Source organism: Molothrus ater, chromosome Z (genome assembly GCF_012460135.2).
Source record: "Molothrus ater isolate BHLD 08-10-18 breed brown headed cowbird chromosome Z, BPBGC_Mater_1.1, whole genome shotgun sequence".
Classification (NCBI taxonomy): domain Eukaryota; kingdom Metazoa; phylum Chordata; class Aves; order Passeriformes; family Icteridae; genus Molothrus; species Molothrus ater.
The window spans coordinates 28055258-28071167 of NC_050511.2; the positions used below are offsets into that span (position 1 = coordinate 28055258).

General features: G+C 38.5%; 1 protein-coding gene across 2 annotated transcripts in view; it reads left to right on the forward strand.

The window, feature by feature from the left end:
* Window positions 1–15910, forward strand: part of UHRF2 (ubiquitin like with PHD and ring finger domains 2) — an 81688-nt gene that overhangs the window by 27274 nt on the left and 38504 nt on the right. For both annotated transcript variants that reach the window (XM_036402578.2, XM_036402579.2), the window contains exon 4: window positions 2995–3213. In XM_036402578.2, coding sequence (XP_036258471.1) covers window positions 2995–3213 — 219 coding nt within the window. The remainder of the gene's footprint in view (window positions 1–2994; window positions 3214–15910) is intronic.

The window sequence follows — 15910 nt, forward strand, 5'->3', positions numbered from 1 at the left end:
AAAGCTTCCTGGAATGGGCAAGAATTAATTTTCAGGTAATTCTTGAGGTTACAATACCATATTTATTCTCTTTATATTTTGATTTATCTACATCCATATCTTGTGATCTATGCTAAATATTATTCTTCCATATTTAAGAATTAGATTTTAAATTAATGTGATTTTTACAAATGGCATGTTAAACTTTAGGAAAATGAATGTGAGGTAGTAGAATTTTCTAATGTGACCGTCATTTTTTTCTTATTTAAATAAATTGTGGCATTAGACACATTTGAGGGCACAAGTTTACTGTGAAAGTACTCAATAGGACTTAATAGTATAAAAATGAATAGTGGTACTGACCTTAACATACAGAGTTTAACTCTGCAGTTTTTAGCCTAACTCAAAAACTTGTGGCAAGCTTCTGCTGTTTTGCCTGAGGTATCAGTTATGGACCAATATGAAGGGTTAAATAGCTAGTAGCATTCATCAGCAACCATGAAAATATTTCTCTGTGTGCACAGCAGTTAAAACATTCAATATCTGTAACCCTTTGCAAAAGAAAGGTAAAATGTGGCAAAAGACATCTCATTTGTTTTTTTCTAAAGTTTGTTAGTTTGCGTTTTTGACCAGATGATTAGAGGGAAAATGCACTCAGTGGAGAGTCAGCCTTCCTTTTCTTCCTTTAGAAAACAGTTTCTGTTTATAAAAGGGGACTGGGGGGGGGAAGTGTCTTTTGATAACTGATAGGCAATATTTTTACTTGGGTTTTTTCATGAACTACTTCTAAGAACAAAGGTGGAGACATTGTTAATGATGACGTGTTGAAATTCCTCATCAGTACAATAGGAAGGATCTGTTCTGAGTTCTGTAGAGGTGAGAAAGACATTAAGATATTCATTCATATTAAGATATGAATCTTAATTTAGGGAAAAACCCTTGTCCAAAGCTCGCCCAGGAAAAACAGAAGCTAAAGACATTTTACTTTCAGAAGAGAATAGATTTTTCAGATCAGGTTAAGTTTTTATGAATGTTAACTCTTGTAAGTCAATTTTTTTTTAATAGTGACATAGGAACTTCTAAAATGTTTATTTGTTATATTTATGATTCCATATGTATTTCTTATTTGATTATTTCACTACATAAATGGTGTCTGGTTTTGATCTATCTTCTATAGTTTCCTGATGTTTAGGCAATATTTTGGTTTCAGAGTTCCAGTAAACTGAGTATTTGCTATGTTCTACTTGCTGTCTTCTACAACCTTTAGGAAGGTTTTACTGTAAAACTTTTGAAACTGATTAGTAGGTCAAACATAGCTGTCTTAAGATTTCAGTAGCCTGTTGTACAATAATGTGATGTTATTTAGGCATTCAATAAAGTAGGCATGATCTCTATAGCTGTTTTTTTACTTTTTCTTATTATGTGTAGGTGAATCAATCATGGTTTTTGTGGCTATAACAGTTAAAATAATAATTAATATGGTAGAACAATATGGTAATTCTTTAGGTGAAAGCTGCATGGCATAAAGGCAAAACCTCAAATGTTAGCTTTTCAGTATGCGCTGAATTTGGAAACAATATGGGCAAAAAAACCTCAGGAAATGTGGAGAGTTACGTTGTATGAAACTATTGTTTCGATAATGACTTGATCACAGTCTTTGTATGATGTAACTTCTGTTGTGAGGAATTTTATAATTAGGGTCATAAAAATGTTGGTGCAAAAACAGGCTTTGTATTTAACTTTTTAAGTAGTTAGAGATATGTTCTTTTACTTAGCCATTAGTTTATTGGAAGGTACACCCACTCTTAAACTGTTGCCGTTCATGCTTCATTAAACAAAACTATCAGTAAATCTCCCCTGTTCCTCCAGCCCCCCACATCAGTAGTAGCAAACTGGTCTGTTAGATTCAAGAGAAGGCATAAAACAAGCAAAATGAACCAGTTTAAAATGTGTCCAGTTTCATTGATGGGCTTTCAGTCAACTGTTCAGGAGTAGACATCCTGATTTCAGGCTATAGTCTGTCGTTCTCATGCTCTTAATGACGGTTGTTTTAGTACCACTAGTACAACTTACTACTAGTAAGTTGCAATGTGCAATTTTCCCAAGACCTTGAAATATTCTTGTTTACTATAAGGGGAAGTATGTTGTAAAGTGGTAGAGCCAGACTTTTATTAGTAAGAGTTGGATGTTGCCATTAATATTTAACAATGTGGTTTGATAAAGGTATATTAATTTAACTGTGAGCGCTCTTGTTAAAGTGCCAGTAATTTCATGATGAAAATATAATTTTAGATACATCATCCTCAGCGTTGTTTGTTAAGAAGGGATAATTTTAATAGCACCTGTTTATTTGCAATAGACTAATTTCATTTTCCCTGTTAAATTTTTCTATGAACTCACGTAGTACAAGCTAAGTGGTGGGGGATTATCTGCCTACACACAGTATGAAAAAGGAACTTCACTTTAGCGTCTTTTAACTTCTTGTTGAAGGCTAGCTTTTTTTTTTTTTTGGCAATTAGTATTTTGATCCTGTCTACATTCTGCTATTTTTCCAGCACACGTGCAAATACAGGCTCTAGTATCAAGTAATAGTTGCCTTATTCAGAGGAATATAAGAAAACTGTAGTTTTCATGAAAACATGTAATGAAAACTACTAACTGTAGTTGAAATGAAAAGTATCTCAAATTTAAAAAGCATCTCAAATTTCCTTCCTTCATTGGGATTTTAGTTAGAGTCCTGTCAAATAACACTAAATTATTGAGAAGTGCATATAGGTTTACTGATTTTTTTTTTAAAACTCATGGAAGCTATTTTTCCCATCTGAGATGAAACAAATTCTTAGTCTGTATTTAGAGGAAAGCCATATTTTTAAAAGGATAATAAGTCAGATTTTATGGTTTTTGTGTGCCCAAAGAACATTTAAAAACTTTTATTTCTGAATAAAGTTGTCTGTGACTTTCTTTTTACTGTTCCCATAGTCATAATCATTGGTGTTGTTGGTTTTGCTTTTCAAGGTACCCAGAAAATGGCATAATAGAAATGGACACAGTTAATCTTCGGCCCCGAGCAAGAACCATTCTGAAGTGGAGTGAGCTAAAAGTGGGTGATGTGGTGATGGTTAACTACAATGTTGAGACACCAGAAGAAAGAGGATTTTGGTTTGATGCAGAAATTACCTCTTTGAGAGAAATCTCAAGGACTAACAAAGAGGTTCATGCTAAAATTCTGCTGGGGTAAGATTTGCTTGACCAACTCAGAAAATCTCTACATGTAATATGAAATGTATTTGGTTTTTTTTTTATCTGCTAGTCACCACTAGATTAATTTTAATGTGGTTCTTTGATTCCACAGCTGTGTGAATTACAAAATTACAATGCATGGTTTTTACAATGTGCAGACTTAACTGTAAGTCAGAATTTTTAATTTTCAGGAGATTGCCAGAGGCAACCATAAAGGTTTTTATGTATTATGTGTGATTCAGATTGATCAGAGCATGTTCCAGTAATTTTTTAGATAATTGGGAACCCCTAGGTCTCACTGAATATGAGTCATCTCTGACAGTTTGAATAAGTCTGTAAACTGGCTAAATAAATTTTTAAAGAATAAAATATTTATTTAGTATTATAACCTCTGATAAGTAGAGTGTGGAGCTGCTGTTAAGTTTTCATTGTGACTGAGATCACCTGAATATCTTTGTTTTGTTTTACTATTTCCTTTTAAAACTTCTGTACAGTTCTTTAGGAGTAGTGTTTAGTGCAGATATCCTTAAGATATTGATGTCAGTAAGTTGTGTTGTTGCCTTCTTAGGGAAGGAACAGATGACCAGTGGATGATTTAATGTTGGCACATCCCACATTTACTCATGAGTGTTACCATTGTTCTGGGAATGTATTCCTGAAAATGAATTGGACTACTAGTATACCTTGTAGTTTTCTTTACAAGAAAAGAGGATGCTGTATCTGTAGGAAGACTTAGTGTGAGTCATGGTTACTTGGGAGAGACGCACAGAAGTTGCTGTGAATCTGGTCTAATTCCGTATTTTGTGTAAAAGTGCAATCTTATCTAGTACTGGGAAATAGCAAAGACATTGGCTCAGTAAAGCATGCAAGTAAATGAAAGTCTGTTTTGGGGGTGAGTTTTAAATTTAGAATTATAGTAGTTTCCTAGACATTCTCAGTGCATTATAGTCATCTTTTATTAAGTAGAGCAGGCACATGGACGTGTTTTGTAGGCAAAGCAAAAAAAAACCCAGACTTGAAATACAAACCTAGAAAAAAATGAGAAGATATTTTGAATTATTAACTTGAAAGAGAGAAGAGATTAAGAAATGGAGGACAGGATCAATGGAGAGACGCAGATTTTCATTGTAGTGCATTTAGTGCTAGTGGCATTTGGTGAGTCAGGGATGGGTTTCATGGCCTTCTAAAAATAGAACTGCCCAGAGTACAGTTTACATCTAGTTCAAATGTCAGTTGATAACATTATTTAAAACTGCCTGCAAGGATTCTTTCAGAGTTTTCCCCATCCGTTAAAAATAGGATGATCAAAATATGTTTTTGTCTTGATTTGACAAGACAGGTGTCTGCTAAGGAAGGCAGGAACCTCCCCTGAGATGGAAAATGTAAACCCCCTCCCTCCGAATTACTATAATTTTGAAACGAAAAGGCTCTCAGGCAAAGATATGGGACTAGGAATAACAGTTCTTTACTAGGAAAACTAAAAATGCAAATGTAATAGTACAAAAAAAAAAGCAAAACTACTGACAGAGTCAGAATACAACCTGGTACCCTGTTGGTCAGGATGTCGGTAGCAGTCTGATAAAATGGTGGCTGCAGTCCTGCAGAGACAGGTGCGGTTCTGTAGAAGCAGTGATCCTGTAGAAGGGTGCAGTTTTCCTCTGAAGGTCCAGTGGTGGTGTCAATGGGCCTGGTCTTCATCTGGGAATCCAGTGGGGAAGACAGCTATACACCTCTGGGAATCCAGTGGGAAAAGCTGCCTGTGGTGTTCCAAGTCTCAGATCATATCCAGGTAGGAATGCTTGGCTCTTCCCCCTGGACAGAGCATCTCCCAATGGGATGATGCCGTTTTATCAGTCATGCAGTGACACTCAATGGCTCATTAACAGAAGATTTCTCCCTGAGGGAGGATTGGTTGTGGAAGAGATAAAGAAAGCTGCCCAATTAACGGAAGATAACTGCCCCACCTCTAACAAATAGGAATAGAATACCCCATATTTCCAACCTAAGACAGTTTTATATTGGCAAAAGGAAGCTCCTGGTGGCTAGTAAAAAATTCTGCTTGGAACTCTATAGAGTAGTCTTTTCTATATCTAAATAAACTGATAGTTATGCTTCAGACTAGAAGATGCTAAATTCAAATACTGTCAGTACTGTGCCTGGTACAATAGGGTTCCCCCTGATAATAACACTTATACCTTCTGAAAGGAGTTGGGAGGAAAACAGCACAGTGGACATATTTGAAGGTTTAATTTATTGATCTTGCCATTTTTGACAATGATTTCCTGAAGCTATTGGTATAATCACTGGAAATAACAAGAATATTCTGTTTGTGGTCATGCTTTGAAGCTAGTAGAACATATGCTGAATACTTTTTTTTGGTGCACATTTTGACATGTGTATTTGTTTTGTATTACTGTTACTCATATCTTAGTCATAACCAAAAGGAAAATTCCTGTGCAGTCTGTCATCATTAGCTCATCTTTTGGAAAATATATATGAAATAGCGAATTTTACCAAATAGAGGATGAGACTGAATAGGGGAGGCAAACATCATTATGCAGAATAACTGACCACCTATTATTAATTCTTATTTCTATAGTATTCATATTGCAGCTGAAATTTGTAATTTTAGGATGTCTAAAACATATAGAACAGGATTTTCTGTGTCTCAGATACAAATATTAGGGAAATAGCAGTGCTTTGGGCATGGAATAGGACTTAAGGTTTCTCATGACTCTGTGTGCATGATTGCAGTTCAGGATCTCTGAATGTGAGTTTCTTATTTTGGAGTATCTGTCTCTCTGAATTTATTTTAACTGGCAAGGTGTTCCATCTCTGGTTTTAAATATCCTCTGTTTTTCCCTTTGGGGAGAGTGTTTTATTTCCTAACGACAACACTTGTTTGTAGTCCAGAATAATATGACGTTGTCTTTGAGGCTAACTGTTCAGAATTTAGCCTTGGAGCCAGCAGATATGTTTAAATTCACCATACCAAATCAAACCAAAGTAGATCAAATGATGCTCTGCAGTCGCTCCTTCCTAGAATTGAAAATAGAGACAAAATTAGATCTTAGTTTTCCTCACTAAACACTTGAAAGTCTGAGGACAAGCAAGGACTCTGTCAATACCAAAACTCTTTTTTTTGCTTAAGCCTTTGGAGGTGTGTAAGAATGTAGATATAAATTATACAGAGTGAACATAATTTTCTTCTTTAGGTGAGTGAATGTTCAGTCTTCTTTAGGTGAATAAGTTTCATGTCTTCACCTATGCAGCTGTAAAGGAATGTAATACAATGGTCTTAAATTTTCATGTTCGTATATGTCATCTTTAGTTCTGCAGGGTTTTGTATGAGCATTCCTGCTCCCAAAAAGGAATTTTTTTTCAGATTACTTTCTCTTAATTTTTAAATATTTTTGTTGTATTTTTCTTGTAACATGCCAGATCTGCTGTTTGTCTTCCTCTTTTTTTTTCATGGTGTGCATTCATATTTATCATCCTACTACTCCTTTTATTCTTATCTAGCATGTTTTATTCTCAGAATGCAATATGATATTTTAAAATTATCTTTATGCTACCTGTACAGATTTTACTTTTAACTTCTCCCTTTACTTCTTTTTGGACAAGATTTTCCATTTATATTTAACTTCTGATTTTTAAAAAAATCATACATATATTTGTTTGTACAGCTTTGCAAAGGCACAGAAATTAAATGCTTTACCGAATAGTGAGGTATTCTGTAATAGTGAGTGAAACAAGCTGTGCATGGGGTTTTTTGTTTATAATTTCAAGAATTCCTGTGCCTCTGAGAATTTCTATCTAGTTAAAAAGAAAGTTATTGGTAGTTGTACCTTGTTTTGACACTTTGGAAAATAACAGTACCATACTTCCTATCACTCTCAGTATATATTGTGATAATCATCATGTTAGAGTTGTTGTCATGAGTTGGTAGATGCCCAATAGTACAGTTCTCACAGTGCTTCTTCTTTAGGTCTGGAATTTTCATTAATGTGGTTTATATCTTACTAATGCTTGCATAATTTTCTACCCAAAGTAGCATCTTTGTTTATTTATTTTATTTGTAGTGTCTTTGACTATTGCTGGTTGATGTGGGAGGACATTGTTTTGATGCTGTGTGAAATAATAACAGTATTTACTTGGACCCATTTTCTCAAATAACTTTCATGCTATATCAGCAGGTATCCTAGTAATAAGAATTTTAATTGCTGAAGACCTTACCTACAGGTTTTTTGCACAGATGTAAAAGTGGCATATTTCTTCTAGGCAACAAAACTAGTAAAAAGGTGAATTTATATGTCTCACTTTCCTCTTCTTGTGACCTCAGTGGAGCTGGTCACCTCCTTTGAAGAACAGAACACCTCTTAAATCAACAAGACTGTTTCAAATCAAGATAGATTCTGAGTGGCCAAGAATCCTGCTGGGATTTTTGATGATGAATCTGTAGAGGTGATGCCTAGAACTTTTTAAGCATTTCTTTGTACTGCTTTTACTAGTGTCTATGGCTAGAGACTGCTCTTTTTGTGCTACACAGCCTTAGGGAATAATCTCACAACTCGTAACAGGAATGACTCTTGACACCCAGAATATTTTGCATACTACTTAATTACCTCATTGGACAAAAGAAATCATGTTAGCTGAAGTGGTATGTGAGTGTAATTCTCTATTTGAACTTAGAAGTGAAGTTTACTGTACATTAAGCTCTTCACTTCTAAATTCAAGATTAGATTTTTAGCCCTTCTTCAGTTGTGGTTTCAGTTTTGAGGAAAAGTCAAGAATTAAAAGATTCAATAGGCCTAAGTACAGAATATTATTAGAGACTTCTGAGTAGTGTGAAGTGCCTTTGGTTAAGGATCCAGGTACAGGACAAATATCCCAGGAGATATTGGGACATCCTGGATTCTAGAGAAATGTTGTTATTCAGGCTGTATTGTTTCTGTCAAATGTCAAACAAAAACATTATCTGACAGAGAATTACTCATTAAGAGATCATGAGCAGAGTGAATCCTGTAACCATTCAGTGTAGGACTTGTCCTCTTTGCAAGATATTTACAAGATACAGTACCTTGATTCAGCAACTATGGCATTAAACTCGTGGTGTTGATACCAGCTAAGGAGAGACTCATGGACCTCAGCCTTGAAAAGGACTTGGGGTGCTGGTGAATGAGAGGCTGGATGTGACGCAGCCATGGGCACTCACAGCCCAGAAAGCCAAATGTCCTGGGCTGCATCCAGAGCAGTGTGGGCAGCAAGGCCAGGGAGGGGATTCTGCCCCTCTGCTCTGCTCTGCTGAGACCCCACCTGCAGGGCTGCATCCAGGTTCCTGGCAGGGGATGGAAAGGACATGGACCAATTGAAGCAAGTCCAGAAGAGGCCAAGATAGTTGAGGGGAATGGAACACCTCTTCTATTAGGAAAGGCTGGGAAAAGGAGACTTGCTCCACCTGGAGAAGATAAGGCCTCAGTGTGACCTAATTACAACCTTTCAGTACCTGAAGAGAGTCTTCAAAAAAACCAGAGAGACTTTTTACAACAGCATGTAGACAGAGAACAAAGGGCAATGGCTTCAAATTAAAATATTTGTTTTAGAGTAGATACTGGGAAGAAATTTTGTAGTATGAGGGTGGTGAGGCATAGGAACAGGTTGCCCAGGGAAGATGTGGATACCCCATCCCTGTTAGTGTTCAAGGCCAGGTTGGGTGGAACTCTAAGCAGTCTGGCCTAGTGGAAAGTGTCCCTGGCCAGGGATTGGAACTAGATGATCTTTAGGGTCCCTTTCAACCCAACTGTTCTATGATTCTATGAAAGAGTACATTTTGAGAAGTATTTGGCTGACTTACAGATATCCTTTTCTTATTTCTTTCTCCTTTCCCTTTGGACAGAAGTTTCTATTTTACGAACACTCATTAGTTGTGATGGACATGTTCTACACTGATCATAGCTATTCCTTCGCACTCCTTATCTGCATGCTTCATTGTTCTACATCAAAGAGGACAAATCTTCAGGAGGTTCCCAAGACTAGAAAGCATTTGAAGGATTACTGGTTTAAGATTTGCTTGTCCCTAATTATTTTCTGATATGGAACATATATTTGATCTGCATACTTCCTTTTCTTAAAAAGAGAACATAAAAAGTAACTGATTTGTCCTTTGTGTCATTTCCCTGCATATTGGCTGATCTTAAGTAGCAATATGGGGAAACTGATTGTTTCAGGTTGGTTTCCTAAAATGGAGGGAAAGTAGACTAGATGCTTGTAATTTGTGTTAAGTCTTTTGGACTGTGAATATACTGTTTTTTGAAATTCCAGGATTTTATTGGCAAACCATATCTGCCTTTCAGAGAGAGCCAAAAGAGTAAGCCAAATTATTTAAGATCCTTTTAGTCCTGCTGGTGAAAAGGGTAAGACTTTGGAGGGCAAATCATCCCAAGGGAAAGGAGTGAGTAAATTCTGTGCATCAAAACCTGGTTAAATGCACAGCTTATGTCAACAAACATGTCAACAAACATTTTACTTTTAATAATACCACTTTGACTTTTGTCCCTGACAACTGCAGAAAGGCAAATCCTGCATCTGTTTTAAAAGAGGGCTAGTCAGCCTTATTTCAGTCTTTGGGAGAAAGGGGACTGTTTTCATGAAGTGCTGGTGAAATTGTGATGATTAGGAATAGCCAAGGTGAAATTTTTTTATAAGAGTAAATTGTGCCTTACAAAGTCATCTGCCTACTCTGATAAAATTATTTTCTCTGTAGCCAAGTGCCTTGGTTTGAAAAACAGGTGTCAGTCTGCTAAGGGAGGGCAGGAGCCTCTCTTGGAATGGAAAATGTAAACCCCTTCACTCCAAATTATTATAAGTTTGAAATTAAGGGGTTCTCAGGCAAAGATATGAGAGCAGGACTAACAGTTCTTTCCTAGTATGCATGACAGAGCAAACAGCAGCAGCAGCTGTGGCGCTGACACCGAGCAGAGCCCAAACCCGGTCCCAGCCCTCTCTGGGCCGCAGGCGCCTTCCCCGCTGGTGCAGTTCCGCTCGCAGACAGCAGGGGCGCTGCTGGCTCCCGGCGGGCAGGGCGGGTGTGGTGACTCCCCGCGGCTGCAGGGGGCGCTGTGGCACGGCTCGGGCAGCGCGCGGTAATGGCGGCTCGGCCCGGGCAGGGATGGTGGGGAGGCTGTGGTGCACAAACCCTGGGGCAGCCGATCCCTGTGCTCCAGCAGGACTTACGGAAACAGCAAGCTTGATCAGCAGGATATCTTGGAGGACAGGGAGTGCGGAGCTACAGTGCAGCGAAAGCTCGGAGCGGTGCTGAAGAAGTGGCGGGAGCAGGACAGGGGCAGCCCGGCTCCCTGCAGGGCAGAGAGGGGCGAGTCAAGATCCCGGGCACCCGAGCAGACGGTGATAGGTCCCTCTCTTAGTGAGGTAGGTGATAATAAGGTCTCAGTTCAGTGGCTGCTGTCCTGAGCAGAGGCTCACCCCACAGCAGAAGAAGCAGGGCAGCTCTGACTGTCCTCATCCGAAGCCTAGAGGGAGAGAAAGAGAGGGAAAGCAGTTGCCCCAGCCCTATCTTTTGTCATCCCAGTTCTTCCAGATAAGAGAAGTTCGACAAGATGCCCTCCTCCCCTGAGCTTGGCCACATCTTTTGTTTTTCTTAAGTACCCAGTTGTTAGTGTTTCCTAGCAACTAGCAGGGAAAAAAATCCCTAAGTTAAATGGAACAGAGAGAAACCTAACCCCCACCACCAAGGACAGAGCAAAAGTTGTGATTTAATTCAATGTCAAGTGTCCCATTATCCTGTCTCAGTCTGGTGATTCCTGTAGTAAACTGGAGGATGGACAGCCAGGTGGGTTTAGAAAAAGAAAACATTGAATGATTGGCCTCAGAGGATAGTGGTTAGTAAGTTACATGCTACTTGGGAAGTGATGACAGGCAAGGAACTGCAAGATGTGTCCTAAGGACCTGTACTGTTCAGTATCTTTTGGCAAAACAGTGGACTCTTGCCAAGTTTGCAGACACAGTAAATTGATGGAAATTCAGGGGTAGTACTTCCAAGCAGAGAGACATGAACAAGCAGAGGAGGAATGGGTGGCAGGAGACTCAAGAAAGTCAAGATGGATAAATACAGAGATTTCTTCCACCCAGGCACAACCCAGGTTGAAGCAGGTTGAACTTGAAGCAGTACTCACCGGGAAGGAGGTCTGATGAGAGGGATGTGTGGGTCTTGGTAGAAAGCAAGGTGAATATGAACCAGCAGTGTGTAATGAAGATTAGGAGTATTTGGGCTGTATAAAAAGAAGAGTAAGTAGAAGACTGGGGAAAGGCATTTACTGTCCTTTACTAAGCACTAATTAAAATGCATCAAGAATATTCCACCTACTATTCCATTCAGCTGAAAACAAACACCCTCTCATCTCAATGGACAAAAGAGAGATATATAAAATGCAGTGAATTTCAGCAGAGAGGCAGAAAATTGATTCTTTGGATTACATTTAAAAGCTTAACATTTCAATTAATTATGTGTTGAAACATTAATTGCTTTAAAAAAAAACCAGAAAAAAGCATAAGTAAAAAGTGTTAAAATTTCAAATGTTTTGGGTGTCCTAGCCATAACTGTAAAAGTATATTTTGAAGGTGAAGAATGGGCTGACTTGGATCTTGAGGGTTTTGTTTGGTTTTCCAGAACATAAACTATATCTTCAGTATTTGTAAGTGTCCTTTCTTTAATAAACATGCAGACTTGGAACTACAGAGTCTTTTGACTGGCTTTTTAGGGGTATTTAGAAGTATTCTGAAGTTTATTTCTTCCTACTGAGGAAAGTAAGTCCAAACAGAAGAGGAAGAACAGAAGAAAACAAATTTAAGTGCAAAAAGGCAAGCAGTTGGGTGGGTATAGTGGTGGAAACTGGGTGGGAAGAACTGATGAGCAATACTGGGCAAAGCATTATGAAAATAAAAAGAATAAAGGAGTGGTGTTGAAACATATGTATAAATTTAAGAGAAACTTCAAAGATGGAAAGGAACTCTTGATATTGTTCAAGCAGGATCAGCCAGAGCACTTTGTCTAGGACTAAGCGTAGTGGGGCTTTTAATAATGTTATGGGTGGTTACTCAACAAGCTTTCTGAACAATCGACTGTAAAAAGAAAATTCACTCCTGCCGCATAAAATGCATTTTTTGTGTATTTGTGTCTTTTACCTCTTATCTTGAGAGAGGACTACTGAGAGCAGTCTGGCTCCCTGTTTATACACATAGGTAAGAAACATCCTCACATAACCCTTCTGTTCTCTGGACTAAACACTTCTGTATCAAGCCTATTAATCATTTTTGTATCCCTTTTCTGGAACCACTCCTGTAAACCCATGTCTGTGTTCTCTGGGGAGCCTATACCTGGCCTAACTAATGCTGAGTCATGATTGGCAATTGCTTTCCCTCTACCCCTCTACCTGCTGGCAGTGCTGCTCTTAATGTAGTCCAAGAAGCTGTAGACCTTCTTTGCTTGCAAGGGCAAATAACTGGTTTATGGTCAGCTTGGTTTTTTTTGTTTTTTTCTGGTTTTTAAATGTTCCTCCGGGCCTGTCTCTACCAAGCTGCTCTCCAGGCAGGTGGAGACACTCAGCAGGTACTGGTATTCCCTCTGTGCAGTACTTGAATTTTTCTTTGTTTAACATGATGAAACTCCCTTCTGTCCAAATCTAAATGGTGTCAGAGGCAACTAATATTCACTTTCCCAGGAACTGAGTTGAAGCTGATCAATCTGTCATCAATCTTCCTTCTTGAAGATAGGTGTGATATTTGCTCTCTCCTATTTAACAGGAAGGTGTCATAACTTTTTAGTAACAGGACTAAGAGTACACACATCCAAACATCAGGCAGCTCCCTCAGAGCTTTTAAGTATGACCTGTTAGAGCCAATGGACTTCTATATGTCCTGTCTAAATGCTCCATAACCTATTTTTCCACTGAGGCTAAGTCTTCCTTGCTTCAGCCATTCCTTCTACTCTTGGGGACCTCAGGTTCTTAAACACTGGTCTTAGCAGTAAATACTTGAGGCAAAGAAAGTGCAGAGTACCTTGAGTTTTCTGTGTTTATTATTATTAGGGGCCCTGCTATATTGAGCAGTGGCCCTGCATTTTCTCTAGTTTTCCTTTCCTGTCATAGAATTTTATTCCCCTGATTCAAATCAGTAACAGTAACCTTGGCTTTCCCAGCCCTTCACCTACACAATAGGATACCTCTTCCTGCCCCAGATAAGCCATCCCAGCTTCCATCTCTCACACATTTCCTTTTTATATCTAAGCTCTTTATTAATTTCTGTCAGCTTCCTGTTGCCTTTGATGTCCTGCACATGATGATAGACCATGTTTGAGTTTGGGATGATGCTTAAATATCAATTAGCTTTACTGGGTCCATCTCTATAGGGTATCTTGTAGAATTTTTCCAAGTAGATCTCTTCAGAGATTACATTTTACTGTCCTGAAATCCATGGTTGTCTTGTGCTTTACCCTTCCTCCAAGGATTCTGAACTCCATCATCTCATCATCATTGCAGACCAATTTAATGTCCCATGACAAGTTCTTCACAGTTTGTATGTATCAGTCTAGCAATTTGCTTTTCCATGATCAGGAAGTTGTTACCACTGCATTCCAGAAATTCCCTCTATTGTTTGTGTTCTGCTTTGTTGACCTTCCAGCAGATGCCATGGTGCTTCAATTTCCCTGTGAGAACAGGGCCTGTAAACATTTTCCAGTTGAGAAAATATCCCTGTGAGAACAGGGCCTAGAAACTTTTTCCAATTGTCTGAAGGAGACTTTGTAGATTTACTCTCTATATCAGGTACCCATTACAGCATCACTAATGCTCTGTCTGCTAACCTTGATCTGTAAGCTCTGGACTAGTTTCTCATCTGCCCTCATATAAGGGACAGCTGCTCTTACTCTTCCTAGCCTCTTCTTCCTGTAGAGCCCTTACTGATTAGCCACAGCATTCCAGTCATGTGAGCTATCCCATCAAGTCTCCATGATCTCAGTGTGGTCATGGAGCTGCATTAATTACACAGACCTCTGTAATCCCCTTTGTTCATTGCCCATGCATTAATGTATAGGTGTTTCAGGGAGGCACAAAAGTGTGCTTTTCTCACTTGTTTGTTGGGGAATCTCTTCAACAGTCAAACCCACAAGTATATGGGCATTTGGATTTATCAACATAAAAATTAATAATTACGGGATTATCAGAGATTCCAGACAAACACAGAAGACCAGAAAGGCTGTATTACCATTATGTAATGGCTGTTGGACACTTGAATGGAGGATTTAATATCATGCACTAATGAAATTGGAAATCATGGTGGAAGCATTTGCTGTGATTTTCCTGAAGACAGTTGGGCAATATAAGGAATGAAGACATTCCAAGATAAGCAGCTGCCCTCTAAATGCTAAATTAGTTAGGACGTCTTTTTCTCTCTAGGATTTTCTGACTTTCAGGAATTCTTATTGAATCAAATTTATCATGTTCTGAGGAGGAGAATCCCCGGATTCCAAGCTTTTTCATTACAGTAATGCTATCATATGCATTCAAGCCATGATAATAAATTCATTACAAACTTTCTAGGCTAGAAATGTGGGTTTCTCCTTTGCAAGCAGTTCTGCTTTTGGTTTGACATGACCATTTTTGGAAACATCTTTGTGATTCTTTGATTCTGTGCTATTGTATTCTCTTATGATTTCTGAAGGTGGATACCTTCAGAAGTTTTCATGGCTTGCTTTTTTTTTTCCTTTTTGTGTGATTGGTTGGGTTTGTTTGATTTTGGTTGGTTGATTGGTTGCTTGGTTTTAAAGCACCTTAAATTTTGGGGGTTTGTTGTCGTTGTTGATTTATTCACTTAGGTTTTGGGGATATTTGGGGAGTTTGTGTTTTTTGTGTTTGTGGTTTGTTCGTTAGTTTGTTTTGGGTTTTGCTTTGTATTTTGTTTGTTTTTTCCAGAATGCTAATGTGTTTCTGTGCTTTCAGGACTCTTCTAATCTTTGTTTTTTGGAAGGTCTTCTCATCCTGGCAGTATCTCTGTGAGTTTTTTATGAAGGGAGGTGCTTCTTCTCATGTCTTTGTTTTTGAGTTGAGGTTCTCATTCAGTCTGGCAGGGTTCACAGATTGGTCTCTTGTAACTTTATCTTAGCTCATGATGAGTGTGTGCGCTGCATCTACTCACTGAATTGCAATATAATTCAAAATCTGGATAGGAGTATTTAACCTCTTATAGTAGGAATCACCTGTTTGTATCTTTGCTTCTTCCTAGCATGAAGAAACTTGTTGACTAGCCCAGACCCTTGGAATGATGTCTTGAACAGACCCTTAATATTGTTTCTGGGCACTGCAGTTCAGTCTGCAAACACACAAAGTCAATTGAGCTTAGACTGTGTCCTGTGATGCTAAGCACAACTCTTGTATCTTTGTTTTTCACATATGAAGCCTTTAGTGTGTTGCCTTTATGGGTCATTGATCTGCTTTTTAACTTGGTTTTTCATGGACATTTGGGTGTTAACATCTGTGTGTTTAAACTTGGATTTGGAAGCTGTAGATGCCTTCTGAGCATTTGTGATAGTGCCAGTTACAGACATAGTCCTGGCTACAGGAAGGGAGCAGCTGGGGTGGTGGCAGTGGATTCCTCTCCCCATCAGGGGCGTTCCTGCACC